This window comes from Lacerta agilis, chromosome 13 (assembly GCF_009819535.1).
Source record: "Lacerta agilis isolate rLacAgi1 chromosome 13, rLacAgi1.pri, whole genome shotgun sequence".
NCBI classification, from domain to species: domain Eukaryota; kingdom Metazoa; phylum Chordata; class Lepidosauria; order Squamata; family Lacertidae; genus Lacerta; species Lacerta agilis.
The window spans coordinates 6,929,716-6,943,210 of NC_046324.1; the positions used below are offsets into that span (position 1 = coordinate 6,929,716).

The window sequence follows — 13,495 nt, forward strand, 5'->3', positions numbered from 1 at the left end:
ATTCCAAAAAGCCAAAGAGGGGCTTGGCCGGCCACAGACCAATGCAAATGTGCCGGCCGATTAGGGGAACTATTAATTCAAAGTGGCCTCCTGCACTTTTAATGATTTCGTTCCCGGGAGAGTTAGAGGCATATTTCGGTATATCGTATTTTTCGCTCCATAGGACGCACTTTTTTCCTCCTAAAAATTAAGGGGAAATATCTGTGCGTCTTATGGAGCAAATGGTGGTCCCTGGAGCCAAATTGCCCAGGGGCCAAAAGCAGATAGTGCTTTTTATTTTACAAAGAGAAAAAGGGGTGTTGAAAGGACCCCGCTCAGCAGCTGATCAGCAAGAGATCGGGAGAGAGATAAGAGTCCCGGCTCCCTTTCAGCCCCACCCTCCATTGTTGAATGTGCTGCAGAGGGAGGTTGTTTGTTTCCCCAGCAACATGTGACTGGCTGATTAGATTATCTGTCTGGAAACTGTAGAAATGGCTCCCTTTCCTTCAGAAGCTGCAGAAATGTGAGTTGAACCCCATAAAAATGGGCTTTCCCTCTTTGCTTTTCCCCCTTTGCAAAAGGAGCTTTGCTTTTCTCCCTTTGCAAAAAAGCTGCAAAACTTTTAGCTGATTCTCAAAAAAACAGGGCTTTTAGAGGAGGAAAACCAGAAAAAAATTTTTTCTTGTTTTCTCCTCTAAAAACGAGGTGCACCCTATGGTCCGGTGCGCCCTATGGAGCGAAAAATACGGTATTTCATCTGGTCCTCTGGGGAAACAGTGCAGGGCCAAAGGGATAGATCACTGCTGAGCTGGGCTTTGAATCTAAGGTTTCTTGCATCTAAATCCTACAGCCCATTCCAGTGGGCTTGTGGGACTTGGGTGGAAAGGGCTGGCCATTCTGTCGCAGCACATTGTACCTATCCAGCTCTCTTTGCCGCTGACCTCTTAAAAGGCAGAGGAGCACCCAGATAGCCAGAAGCTGGCCGCACGTGCATTGACAGGCAGGGTGTGGAACTGCTCTTGGGCAACGAGAGTGCCATCCTCTTGCAATGGGATTTCTCCTCCTCCTCCACAGAGCCTGGCTGAGGCAGCTTGCTTGCTTGTTCTTGCCTGTCTATTGATTTTTAATCCCTCACCAATTACATTCTGTAAGTGGGTAATTTATTTCCCAGTTCCCTTTGGGACACACGGAGCTTTTGCTGGCACCAGCTGAGTCGTGTTTAATAACTACATCTCCCTCTGAATACACTGTTATTTACCCTGCTCAAGCAACTGAACCCTGGGAATAAAACATCACTGGGTTTAAAATACTGATCCTCGTGTGCATTTGTCTGCAGACAGGCGCCACAGGAAATGGGGAAGAAGGTGGAGAGAGAGAGAGAGAGAGAGAAATGGGGCATTAGAGGTTTGCCAAAATCTACCTATGTCTGGTTTGATGTAGGCCATTAAAGCAAGGAGAGGCAGTGTTCCACAGTGGTTAGTGTTGGACTGGGACCTGGTAGACCAGGGTGCACACACCCCACTTGCTCATGAAGCTTACTAGGTGGCACTAGCCTCTCAGCCTAACCTACTTCACAGGGTGGTTGTTGTAGAGATTAAATGAGGAGGGGGAGAATCGTGTGTGCCACCTTGAATTCCTTGTGGGAAAAGGTGGACTAGAACTGCAGTAAATTAATGAATGAGTGCTGCTCGGAATGGTTTGGCTCGGTTTGCATTGAAAGGGCAACCTACCAAACCCACACTCTTTAAAACAGGGGTAGGCAACCTAAGGCCCGGGGGCAGGATGCGGCCCAATTGCCTTCTCAATCCGGCCCATGGACTGTCCGGGAATCAGCCATTTTTTACATGAGTAGAATGTGTCCTGTTATTTAAACTGCATCTCTGGGTTATTTGTGGGGCCTGCCTGGTGTTTTTACATGAGCAGAATGTGTGATTTTATTTAAAATGCATATCTGGGTTATTTGTGGGGCATAGGAATTTGTTCATTTCTCCCCCCTCCAAAATATAGTCTGGCCCACCACATGGTCTGAGGGATGGTGGACCGGCCCACAGCTGATAAAGGTTGCTGACCCCTGCCTTAAAACAATACATGAAAGGAAACATTGTCATCCTTTGAGATTTCAACCTCCCCAAATTTTGCAGTTCAATTCTTCAGCCCAGTTGTGTACAAAGATGCACGTGCCAAGGCAAACTATGAACAAAATGCATACATTATGGAAAACAGCATACAAAAAATGCATTTTATCAGTGAAAAGTGCTTGCAGAAATGTGTATACCAGGAGAAATTTGCTAATGAATTTTCGTAAGAACCTTTAAAAAAATGGGTGTGTCCCCCCCCCCCAAACTGATATGGAAATATGTAGAACTGAATGGAAGACTGGAAAAAAAATGGGAAAGACAGATTCAGTTATTCCTATGAGTTTCCTCTTAAATCCCACCAGCAACTCATTCTTCCTGCTGCTGCTGTGCTGCTAGGAGCTGCTTCTCGCCAAACAAACCAAGAGCTGGAATCAAGACTTGTTCTCGGTTTACCATCTGGGGTTTGTTCAGGGACGTGCCTGGTGTTCATGTTGCAACATTTTTCTTATCTTCGTATTGACTTTGGAGATGTGAAAGTCCCCCCCCCCCAATTCCTCCACCCCAGGAAAACACAGACAATTCCCGAAAGTCAATCTGAGAAAGTTCTGGAGCAATGGTCCACCTCTAAAATAATGTATGTATGTATGTATGTATAAGTTTTAATTAAAAGTACTAGTCCATCTCTCATGATTGTAGAGATTATGGAAAAAGTTTTACAATGTGGTTTTTGACGAAAGCACGAAGCAGTCTTGGTTCTAGGGCGAGCTGCTGGCCTGGTATTTCCCCTAGAGGGTGCTAGTCATCCATTGGCTGCAATCCCTGCAGCTTCTTGAGATGCAGAAAGAGCAGAGGCAGGGGGGTCACAGCCAGCTGAACTTGGGTGTTAGATTCAGGTTACCAGATTTTTTTCCAATGAATCCGGGGACACTTTAATTAATTACTACACCTTCAGGACGTTGATGCTGCAGCGATGGCGGTGCCAGAGGGGCGGCTGCCGCCTTGACCTCATCCGCCACGTCCCCCCTTCCTCCGAGGCTTCTATCTCCTTTCTTCATGAGCCTGGGCAGCCCCTGAGTTGTTGGTTCTTTGGTGGTGGTGGTGGTGGTGGGGAAGCGGTGCGTGGTGGGTCAGGCATGGAGGGCGGAGAAGGAGGGCTGAGAGTGGCAGTGGCAGCGAGGCTCGGGCAGCGCGATGCCTCCCTTCCCATCGGAGCAGCCCCAATCCCATTCCTACTTGCGTGCAAGCGGGAGGGGGCGGGGATCCCTCAGCCGGGAAGGGAGGTTTCCCCTTGCCTAACTTGAGAGATCCCTGCCCTGCTCCTGCTTGCACGCAAGTAGGAGCTGGGAGGCTGCTCCGATAGGCAGCATCACAGCTTAGTTGCTGGGCTCTAGGCCCTTTTCACAAGCTGAGTTTAATTGCTCAAATGTTCACTGCTTTATAAACCATGAAGCATATGCTTTCTCTAATGCAGCTTGATAAGTTGCTTTGAATGGCTATACCCCCCTTCATACACTATTTACCTAAGCTCATGTTATCATTCCATGTGCTTTGCGCTGGTGAAGATGCTCGAAACCGGCAAAGGAGGAAGAACCGGCAGAGCTGGGCTTCTATCATTGATGGGCTACTGCTGCTGCTGTACCAGAGAGGACGCCATTCTTTTCCTGACCCAGTTACGGCAGTTGTCATGACATTTTGCACCTTCCTTTCAGTGCCCGTCACTTATGAAGATCCTTTCCGGGGGATGGGGACGGGGGGGGGGGGACAACAACAAACAAAGACCCACAACCAGATGCCAAAAGGAGTAGTTTAAATGTGGTCAGTAGAAATCTCTGCCTAGAAATACAACCAGGTATGAAAGGTACTTTCTTGGGCTCCATGATCACTGCAGATGGTGACAGCAGTCATGAAATTAAAAGACGCCTGCTTCTTGGGAGGAAAGCAATGACAAACCTAGACAGAATCTTAAAAAGCAGAGACATCACCTTGCCGACAAAGGTCTGTATAGTTAAAGCTATGGTTTTCCCAGTAGTGATGTATGGAAGTGAGAACTGGACGATAAAGAAGGCTGATCACCAAAGAACTGATGCTTTTGAATTATGGTGCTGGAGGAGACTCTTGAGAGTCCCATGGACTGCAAGAAGATCTAACCTATCCATTCTGAAGGAAATCAGGCCTGAGTGCTCACTGGAAGGACAGATCCTGAAGCTGAGGCTCCAATACTTTGGCCACCTCACGAGAAGAGAAGACTCCCTGGAAAAGACCCTGATGTTGGGAAAGATGGAGGGCACAAGGAGAAGGGGACGACAGAGGATGAGATGGTTGGACAGTGTTTTCGAAGGGACTAGCATGAGTTTGACCAAACAGCGGGAGGCAGTGGAAGACAGGAGTGCCGGGCGTGCTCTGGTCCATGGGGTCACGAGGAGTCGGACATGACTAAACGACTAAGCAACAACATGAAAGGAGTCAAATTTGAACATAGCACCAAGCTATATTGAGGACAACATCTTTGGGTGTACAATGCTGGTGGTCCCAGTGTGTTGCTGTTAAGCCTTCACTAATAATCCAGCTGTTGTTTAATTGAATGGTTTTCTATTCTCTGTATCATGCTTTCCTCAAATCTGTTCTACCACATGCCATTAGCAAAATTGTGTGGGGTCGCTTTGTAATTGGTTTCACTGTTGCTCTTCAATATTTATTTAGGGCTTTAAAAAAGAAGAAGAAGAAGAAGCCTGGATAGCTCAGTTGGCTAGAACATGGTGCTTGTAATGCCAAGGTTGCAGATTCAATGCCCTTATGGGACAGCTGCAAATTCCTGCATTGCAGGGGGCTGGTCTGGATGACCCTCAGGGTCCCTTCCAACTCTACAATTCTATGATTCTATGAAGACCATAGGAACGCAAGAGCCCTGCTAGATCAGGACAATGGCCTATCTAGTCCCACATCCTCTTCTCACAGCGGCCAACCAAATGCCTATGGGAAACCCTCAAGAAAAACTTGAGCACGTTACCACTCTCACCTCCTGCAGAATCCAGCAAGCGGCATTCAAAAGCATTACTGCTTCGGATAGTGGAGGTGGAACATGGCCATCATCTCCCTCTCACATATTGCCATACCTCATGGGCATCCAGTGAAGCTGGCTATTGGAAGATTCATAACAAGACCACTCACCTTTTGTGCTGGGCAGCATTGTGGCATCCAGGCCCTTGCGGTGACCCGGCTCGGGGATGGGGGATTGACGCCCCCTTCCACGCTTGCCCCGGCCACGTCACCCCCACTCAGCCAATATATGCCACGGGGGGGGGGGATGGCCACGGGTGTTTTAAACTGCGGCACGGCCGGTGGCTTCCTTCTCTTGCCTCCTTGCCGGATCTCCCAGCCCACCCACCCCCTTTCTAAAGTTTGGTATGCATGACCTTGCTACGGACAATGTCACCCGCCGAGCTGTTGGGGCCAGGTAGGAATTTTTCCACTTGGTGAATTGGCACCTGCCACTTGGTTTTCGCCTATCTTGTAGCGATCGTCACAACTTTGCAAAGTTAGGCATTCGGTAAGCCTTTGTGGAGGGGAGGTTGTAGCCTCCGCCTGCCTCTCCTCAATAAGGGGATCCTGTAAAAGGGATATGGGGGTGTGGATCCTGTCCGAAGCCCAGGCATGGGCTAGGGTCATGCCATGACCTCAATGGGGACCCTTGAGGTGCCCCTATTTGATGTAAGTCATAGGGCTCCCCCTTCTGGTGGTTACTCTTAACTTGACTCTCTGCAGACAGGCGGGAGTCAAGAAATAGGCTGGCTTCACCCAAAGCTTGGCCAAACTGCAAGAGGCGTGCTCTGGTCCATGGGGTCACGAAGAGTTGGACATGACTGAATGACTGAACAACAACAACACCCAAAGCTTAAGCCAAATCGCTCACATCTGTAACCAATAAAGTTGTGGCCTGTTTTAGCCCATAATTCTAAATACTCATGTCTGCATGCTTATTAATCACTGGGGAACTGCGGGGCACGGAGCCTTGGCACACAGCACACAGTTAACCTTTGGAACTCACTCCCACAGGAGGCAGCGATTTCCACCAACCACAGAGGAGTGGATAGATTCAGGGAGGATCAAGTTATCGGTGGCTACGAACTATGACAGCTGCACTCTGTCTCATGGTTGGGAGCAACACACTCTGAATGCCAGTTGGCTTTAGAAGAGGACTAGACAAATTCGCGGAGGGAGGGCTATCGATGGCTACCAGCCACAATGGCTCTGCTCTGCATATCAGTTGCTGGAGACCACAGGAGGGGAAAGGGCTCCTGTGCTTGCAGATTTTTGGCCCATGTAAGAACAGGATGCTAGGCTGGAAGGCTCATTGGTCTGATCCTGCTGTCTCTTCTTTCTTATGTTCATATTTAAAGATGTATTTTATCTCAATGCATGCATTTCCAAATGCATTTTATCCTAAAATATGTATTTTTAAAAATACATTTTGGTATGGTGTTTTTGGGGTTTCTTTTTTCTTTTTAGAACAGTACCGCAAAAGGAAGAGAAGAGTGAAGTGCAATGGATAATTAAGTTCTGAACCACACATTAGTTGAGGAGGTGCAGATTAGGTCACTTCGCAGAAATAAAATTCCTCAAGCGTCCCTAATCATTGGCTGTCAAGAGTTCCAGCTGCTTGGTTGGCCTCCCCTCTTGCCTCAGAAGCCCTCAGAGGGAGCTACTGCCTGGCAACTGCCAAGTGCCAGCAAAGGAAAGCTGCTCAGCCCCCACTCCCTTGCCTCAGACTGTTGGAACTGCAGCAGCAAGGATCATTCGGTTTGTAACTGAAGGATTAACCCTGTTAGTGTTAAAGTCAACTAGCCAAGAGGAGGAGGATGCTACTGAGCAAGCAGGCACAGCAGCATGATCTCTAGAGAGGTCACACATGCTATGATGTTTGGTTGAATGTATCCCTATTATGAACGAGGAAAGAAAAAAAAACCCTCTAGGTTCCATTCTGCTCAAATTATATACTGTTTTTGATCAGTTTCCTCAGTAAAGTGTGATCAGGATTTCCTTTGTCTCTGGTCACCACCTGTGTTATTTAAGTAACTTTGCTAGCACAGAGGCCATCAGTGGGCTCTGCTGTCTACTAGGTGGAGGCTGAAGGGTCACACCAGGGAATGCAGGCCGGAAATGTCAGTGGAGTAATCATGTGGACATCATGTTTATTTCTCTCGCTGAAACTATGGCCAAACTGTGTTGCATTGTGCAAGTCTTTTGTAAGATGCCTGGAGAGCAGGAGGTACGTATTCTGAATCAGAGATGGGGAACCTGTGGCTCTCCTGATCTCATTGGACTACAGCTCACATCCTCTCTGACCATTGGCCATGTGGACGGGAGCTCCTGGAGGCTGGAATCCAACAACATCTGGGGGGCCACAGCTTCCTCATCCATGGGTGTAGCCAGGGGAGTGCAGGGGTGCACAGCTGCCCCCCAAATCAAGTAAATAAATAAAAATACTTAACCAACTGACCAACCGTGTCGCAGATAACTTGGTCCTGCCTTCTCCAACATAATGCCTGTTCCTCCTAAAATAAATCCTGGCTATGCCCATGTCCTCATCCTCCCCTTTTCTACATAAAAAAGCCAACAAATGCCTTGAGAATACAGGTGAAACTCGAAAAATTAGAATATCGTGGAAAGGTTCATTTCTTTCAGTAATTCAACCTAAAAGGTGAAACTAATATATGAGATAGACTCGTGACATGCAAAGTGAGATATGTCAAGCCTTTATTTGTTATAATTGTGGTGATTATGGCATACAGCTGATGAAAACCCCAAATTAACAATTTCCCCTTTGGGGTTTTCATCAGCTGTGCGCCATAATCATCACAATTATAACAAACAAAGGCTTGACATATCTCGCTTTGCATGTCATGAGTCTATCTCATATATTAAACTCCAGTAGCTAATGAAAACAATTGCTTACATAAGTGGACTTTTCCACGATATTCAAATTTTTCGAGTTTTACCTGTAAGACCAATTTGATAAGGGCATAACCAGTGTTATTCTTTCCGGCTTAAAGTTCCGGCTTAAAAAACGCTCTGGGCATAACCTTTGTTGCTTGCCCTGAAGCTCAGAGCCAAGAAATGCCTAAAACCTCTGCATAAGACTTTTTCTGTTCTCTTCTTGCTGAGGCCCATCTCCTGGAACAGCTTAGGAGAAAACAGAACTCAATGGGACCAAATGCGATGAAATGTAGACAAAACAGGAAAACCACCACGGAAGGTGGAAGAAAAACCACGCTGGAAGCAAGGAATATCAAAAATTGAATGTGCTTTGCTGTCCCATGCACACTGCTGCAAATTTAATCATCGTGGGGAGTATGCCACAACAGCTGCAAGAATTTTGATTGCTAAAAACTGGAAAGGGGAAGAGCTTCCGACAGTGGAAGAATGGCAGATGAAGTTAATGGACTTTATGGAACTCGCAGAACTGACCGCGAAACTCCGAGACCAGAGGGAGGAGAAGGTGCAAGAAGATTGGAAGAAATTTAAAGAATATTTAAAAAATCGTGAAAAATTGGACATTTGAAGCAGAATCAGCGAATATAAGTGGCTTTAGTTATACAATGTTAGATTAAAATAGTATAGAAGAAGTTCTGTAAATGGAATTTGTATATTAATGAGGTTAGAAATAAGTTAATTGTGATAAGTTAGATGTTATTAGACTTGGATTAAGAATAATGGTGAATGAATGATAAAATAGTTACAAAGTTACTAAAGTAAATTAGAACTGAACGCAGATGAGAGAATGGGGGAAGTCCCCAAATAAGATCTGAAATTAGATTTAAACAATAAGTTTGCAGTGTTCCAGTGTTCGTGTGTTAGGTATGTATAAGTTTCTTTTTCTTTTTCTTTGCTATTGTTATTGTGATTGTTGTGTGGTTATATTTGTATTTGTGTGGTTTATTTTTTGTTTATTTGTTGTTTAATGTGGAAATTTAATAAATTCCTTTAAAAAAAACCAAATTTAATCATCGTGGGAAGCAAGTCTTGGAGGGTCTTGGAAGCCTCGTGACATCCATAGTGCTGAGAGAGCTACAAGCATGATGTGCAAAAGCCTAGGGACTGAGCCTGAACAGGAAGAGAGCAGAAAAGTTTTCTGTCAAAGTTCTGGGCGTTTCCTGTCTCCGAGCTACAGGCTGGGAAAGGGCCACATGCCACCAAATCTTGATGACTGCCTGCCACAAGATATAGCCAGGCTTGTGTAACAAACTCACAGAGGAAAACCACAGAAGCTGCCTCTCCAGGCATCCTCTACCTGGGGGTGTCAGAGGAAGTTTCACAGCAGCACCTAAGTCCCAATTGGCTCTTGGGCCCCCCTGCGCCCCCCCCCCGGAGTAATTGTGCTTGAAGCAGGAACAGGTTCATCAATCAATGGGGAACCAGGCTGAGGCCAACTCCTCATTGATTCCCAGGGCACTTTATCTCAACTTGCGCTGCGCTTCAAATGCAATAATCCACGGCTGCCTGACATTTCGAGGGGAGGAATCGGGTCTAACTGCAGGCAGAAAGCGACAGAGCCACCGCAAGGCAGCATCAGAGCAGTGGCCTTTAAGATCCCAGCATTGGCCCCAGCCCAGCCTGTAATGAGATCAGCCAGAGAAAGAAGGGGGTTGGTGTGCTTGAGACGTCCAAGCTCAGATGGGGCTCTCGATCCTTTAAAAGCCATCCGATGAAAGGAGAGCATGGCTGTTCCATCGGCTGCGGCACCGAAATGTCTCAAACTGTCACCTCACAGAGTGTTTGTTGTGGGGGAGGAAGGGAAAGGAGAATGTTAGCCGCTTTGAGACTCCTTCGGGTAGTGAAAAGCGGGATATCAAATCCAAACTCTTCTTCTTCTTCTAAGCAAAGTGAAATTAACAGATGCCCGGGAGAGGGCATCCTTTTTTTAAAAAAAATTAAAAAATTTATTAATTCATTTTGTTTAACAAACATAGAGGAAAAAAATAACAAAATATTACAACTGCTATTATATAATATTACTAAATAAAATTTAACATCCCACATAGTCGTATCTGTGTCTTATTGTTTATATCTTAAGAGAAAACTAAAAAAAAAAAATTAGGGGGGGGGAAATTCAGCCAAGCATATAATTAGATAGTCCATACATCCACTTACTTATACATGCCTATATATACCTAGACTCTCTTACCTACATGTACATAGCAAACTTAACTTGACTTATATATCCACAAGACTTTAATTTCACAAATCAGACTTCCTGTCAAATCCCCATGCGTCTACCTCTCTTATTATTGAATGTAGATCAAACAATACTACTTCGTTGAGATATTTTCCAGTACATTCCGCCATATTATATATCCATCTTTCCCCAACTCTTTGCCCTTCCTTTAGCACTCAAAAGCTGGCATGGAAGTAAAGTTGTTATTATACTTTTGGGCATATTTCTTATATATATCCCATTTCCCAGCAAATTTTTGTTTAGATTTTCCTCTGAGATTATTAGTTAGTAGGGCCAATTCAGCGAATTCTTGTAATTTGCTCTGCCAATCTGAAATTTTTGGAAGTTCTTGTTCTTTCCAGCTTTTTGCCACCAAAATTCTGGCAGCCACAATTGCATAAAGAAATACTTCTTTTGATTTATTTGGAATTTCTTTATCCACCATGCTTAATAAGAATATCTCCGGTTTTTTTGTAAAGGATATTCCCATCATTTTTTTTAATTCCTGGTAAATCTCCGGGAGAGGGCATCCTTAGTGTTGCCATCCCTCTGCTATGTCCCCAGGCTTTTCAAGAAACTTGCTGTTTCAAAATACTGTTTAAATGAGGTTCCTCCCTGCCCGCCCCGGTAAGCTGTAAAAAGTGCTCACTGCTATATATTTTTTTAATGTTGCAGTTTTATAATACTGTATTTTAATAATGTGTCTTAGCACAGGCACATATAACTGTAGAAGTGGAAAGAACCACAAGGGTTCTCTAGTCCAACCCGCTGCAATGCAGGATTTAATTTTTTGGCCTAATGAGGGACTTGAACCCACGACCCTGAGATTAAGAGCCTCATGCTTTTACCGACTGAGCTAGCACGAGACTCTTAAACTCAGGGTCATGAGTTTGAGTCCCACATTAGGAAAACATTCTTGCATTGCATGGGGTTGGACTAGATGACCCTCGTGGTCCCTTCCAACTCTACAATTCTATGATTGTTCTATGTTTGCGAGCAATGTTATTTAGATGGCCTATAAGTACTGGAAAGGAGAGCCAGATTAACAGAAAACCTGACAAGGGGAAGGCTTCATTCACTTATGTAAGCAAGGTTATTTATTTATTGTAACATTTGCATCCCATTTTTTCCTTTACAGAGCTCAAGGTAGCACAAACATTTCTTCTCCCTCTCTCTATTTTATTCTCACAACAACCCTGTGGGGCCCTAGTCCAAAACTCTCACCATTATGCCATGCTGCCTCTCATTATCATTAGTCTGCAGTTCCACACGAGACTAGAAAAGGTGCAAAGCATGGTATTACGTACAAAATCCATTGTCACAAGACTCCCAGCTTTCGATTGTTTTAAGCTGGCCGCTTAGCTGCTAGCCCCTATGGATTGGAAGAGAGGCTTGATAGAATAAAAATCTGCTTAATGCAAAAAGCCCAATGGGCAGCTGACATTTTTTCCGGTTGCTCAGGGGAGGGGGGTGGAGTTTCAGTGCCTTGTGCTGTTCCACGTCCCTCCCTGTGACTAGCAGAAACAGAATACATTATGCAAAATAAGAGAAAAAGCATGCAAATATGCAAAATCTGCATTATGAATGCAGGTGGCTGTATCCCTATCCATGGCACAGCATTCCGATTTCTTATGTATAAAGTTGATGCGCCACTGTGATCCACAGCATGCATTTAAAGCACATACGATGCCCAGTTACAGCGCATGACTTCTCACAATTCTCAGCTCCCTTAACAGGCTGCAGTTCCCATGATTTCTATTGGGGGAAGTCATGTGTTTTAAATGCATGGAGTAGATTGTGCAGGACTGTGCTATGATCATCAATATTTTCATTAACAGAAAGACTGCCGCACGAGCCTCTCTGTGTTATGAATGCTGTGTGCTTTTTAAAGAAAGTATCTTTGGCATCCAAAAATGTGTGCCTAACTAGAAGTGGCAGCCAGGCATGAAACAAATCCAGCTATCAGTCACATGCTCCCACCCACCCCTCAATGTCCACCCCATCCAATGACAGTGTCCTGCTGCCTCTTCCTGTCTTCCCATTGGCTATGCTAGATGCAGCCCTCATGGCTGAAGTACGAGAGCAAAGGATAATAGAATCATAGAATTGTAGCATTGGAAGGAACCACAAGAGTCATCTAGTCCAACCCGGAATATTTTGCCCAATGTGGGACTCGAACCCACGACCCTGAGATTAAGAGTCTCATGATCTGCCAGCTGAGCTATAGCTGCAAGCACCAAGCCAAGAGCCTTGGAAACAGGAAGCCCATGTCAGCAATCTGTTTACATCAGCAAACCTCTCAGAATCCTTTCTTGAGAAGCCACTTTTGGGAGAGAGAGATGAATCACAGGAAAAGCCACTTTGGGGAAGGGGGCAAACCACATTAAAGGCAGGTGAAATTTTAGAGTGTGTTAGCCAGAGCAACTGAGGTAAAGGGTGCAGGCTGGAGCACCAGCCTCAGCAACAAAAGCATCTATCTTCTGCGTAAGGTATTTATTTGTTTAAATTAAACATTTTATTATCTAGCCTCTTAAGCTGTAATAAGGGCCCCCCAAGGTGGATGAACGAAAACAAAACAGAGACGGAAAATGCAATTTAAATTAACGAAACAAAACACTAAAACCCAGAAAGAACAAAAAGGTGGTTTCACTTAGAAGAGAATTATTTAAATTAATGGACCTTCATCCTGTTCACTCGTTTTAATGGGGAGATGGCGGTCGGTGGGGCTGCACTGATCTCTCGGCTTCCGAACACCTCACATCTCTGCCGCTGAGCGAGAGGGGGAAGGGCAAAGCAGAGGGGATTTTGGTACAGTGCAGCTGAAAGTGCTAGAAGTGTCTGATCGGCCGTTACCGGGTGGTGGTGCAACTGTGCTCCCAGGCGAGACGCTAAATAGATCCTCAGGGTTAGTTAGTCAAGCATGGATGAATGGGTTGAAAATGAAGAGCAACCTACCTCCTCGGCCCTCGCTGTCTGCTGGCTTCACTTGGATTGGGCGGTTCATCTGTCAAACAAAACACAGGCACCCTTGGTTAGAGACTTGCCATCCAGTACTCCTCAAATCTGGTCAGTCAGAAGCCTAGTGATTTGGCGAAAGCAATCAGAGGATGCTCAAAATGAAAGGGATGGGGGGTTGCCTGCTCTTGATGGGGTTACAGTCCCTGTAAATGAGAAGGCACACAGCTTTGGGGTACTTCCGGATCCTTTGCTGTCTCTCGAGGCTCAG

At 45.5% G+C, this 13,495-nt stretch overlaps 1 protein-coding gene across 10 annotated transcripts in view; it reads right to left on the reverse strand.

The window, feature by feature from the left end:
* Window positions 1-13,495, reverse strand: part of CELF6 (CUGBP Elav-like family member 6) — a 190,518-nt gene that overhangs the window by 47,710 nt on the left and 129,313 nt on the right. For all 10 annotated transcript variants that reach the window (XR_004427740.1, XM_033167010.1, XM_033167009.1 and 7 more), the window contains one exon: window positions 13,225-13,273. Coding sequence is in view for 9 of the 10 variants with exons in the window: in XM_033167010.1 (XP_033022901.1) it covers window positions 13,225-13,273 (49 nt within the window). In the remaining variant the exon portion in view is untranslated. The remainder of the gene's footprint in view (window positions 1-13,224; window positions 13,274-13,495) is intronic.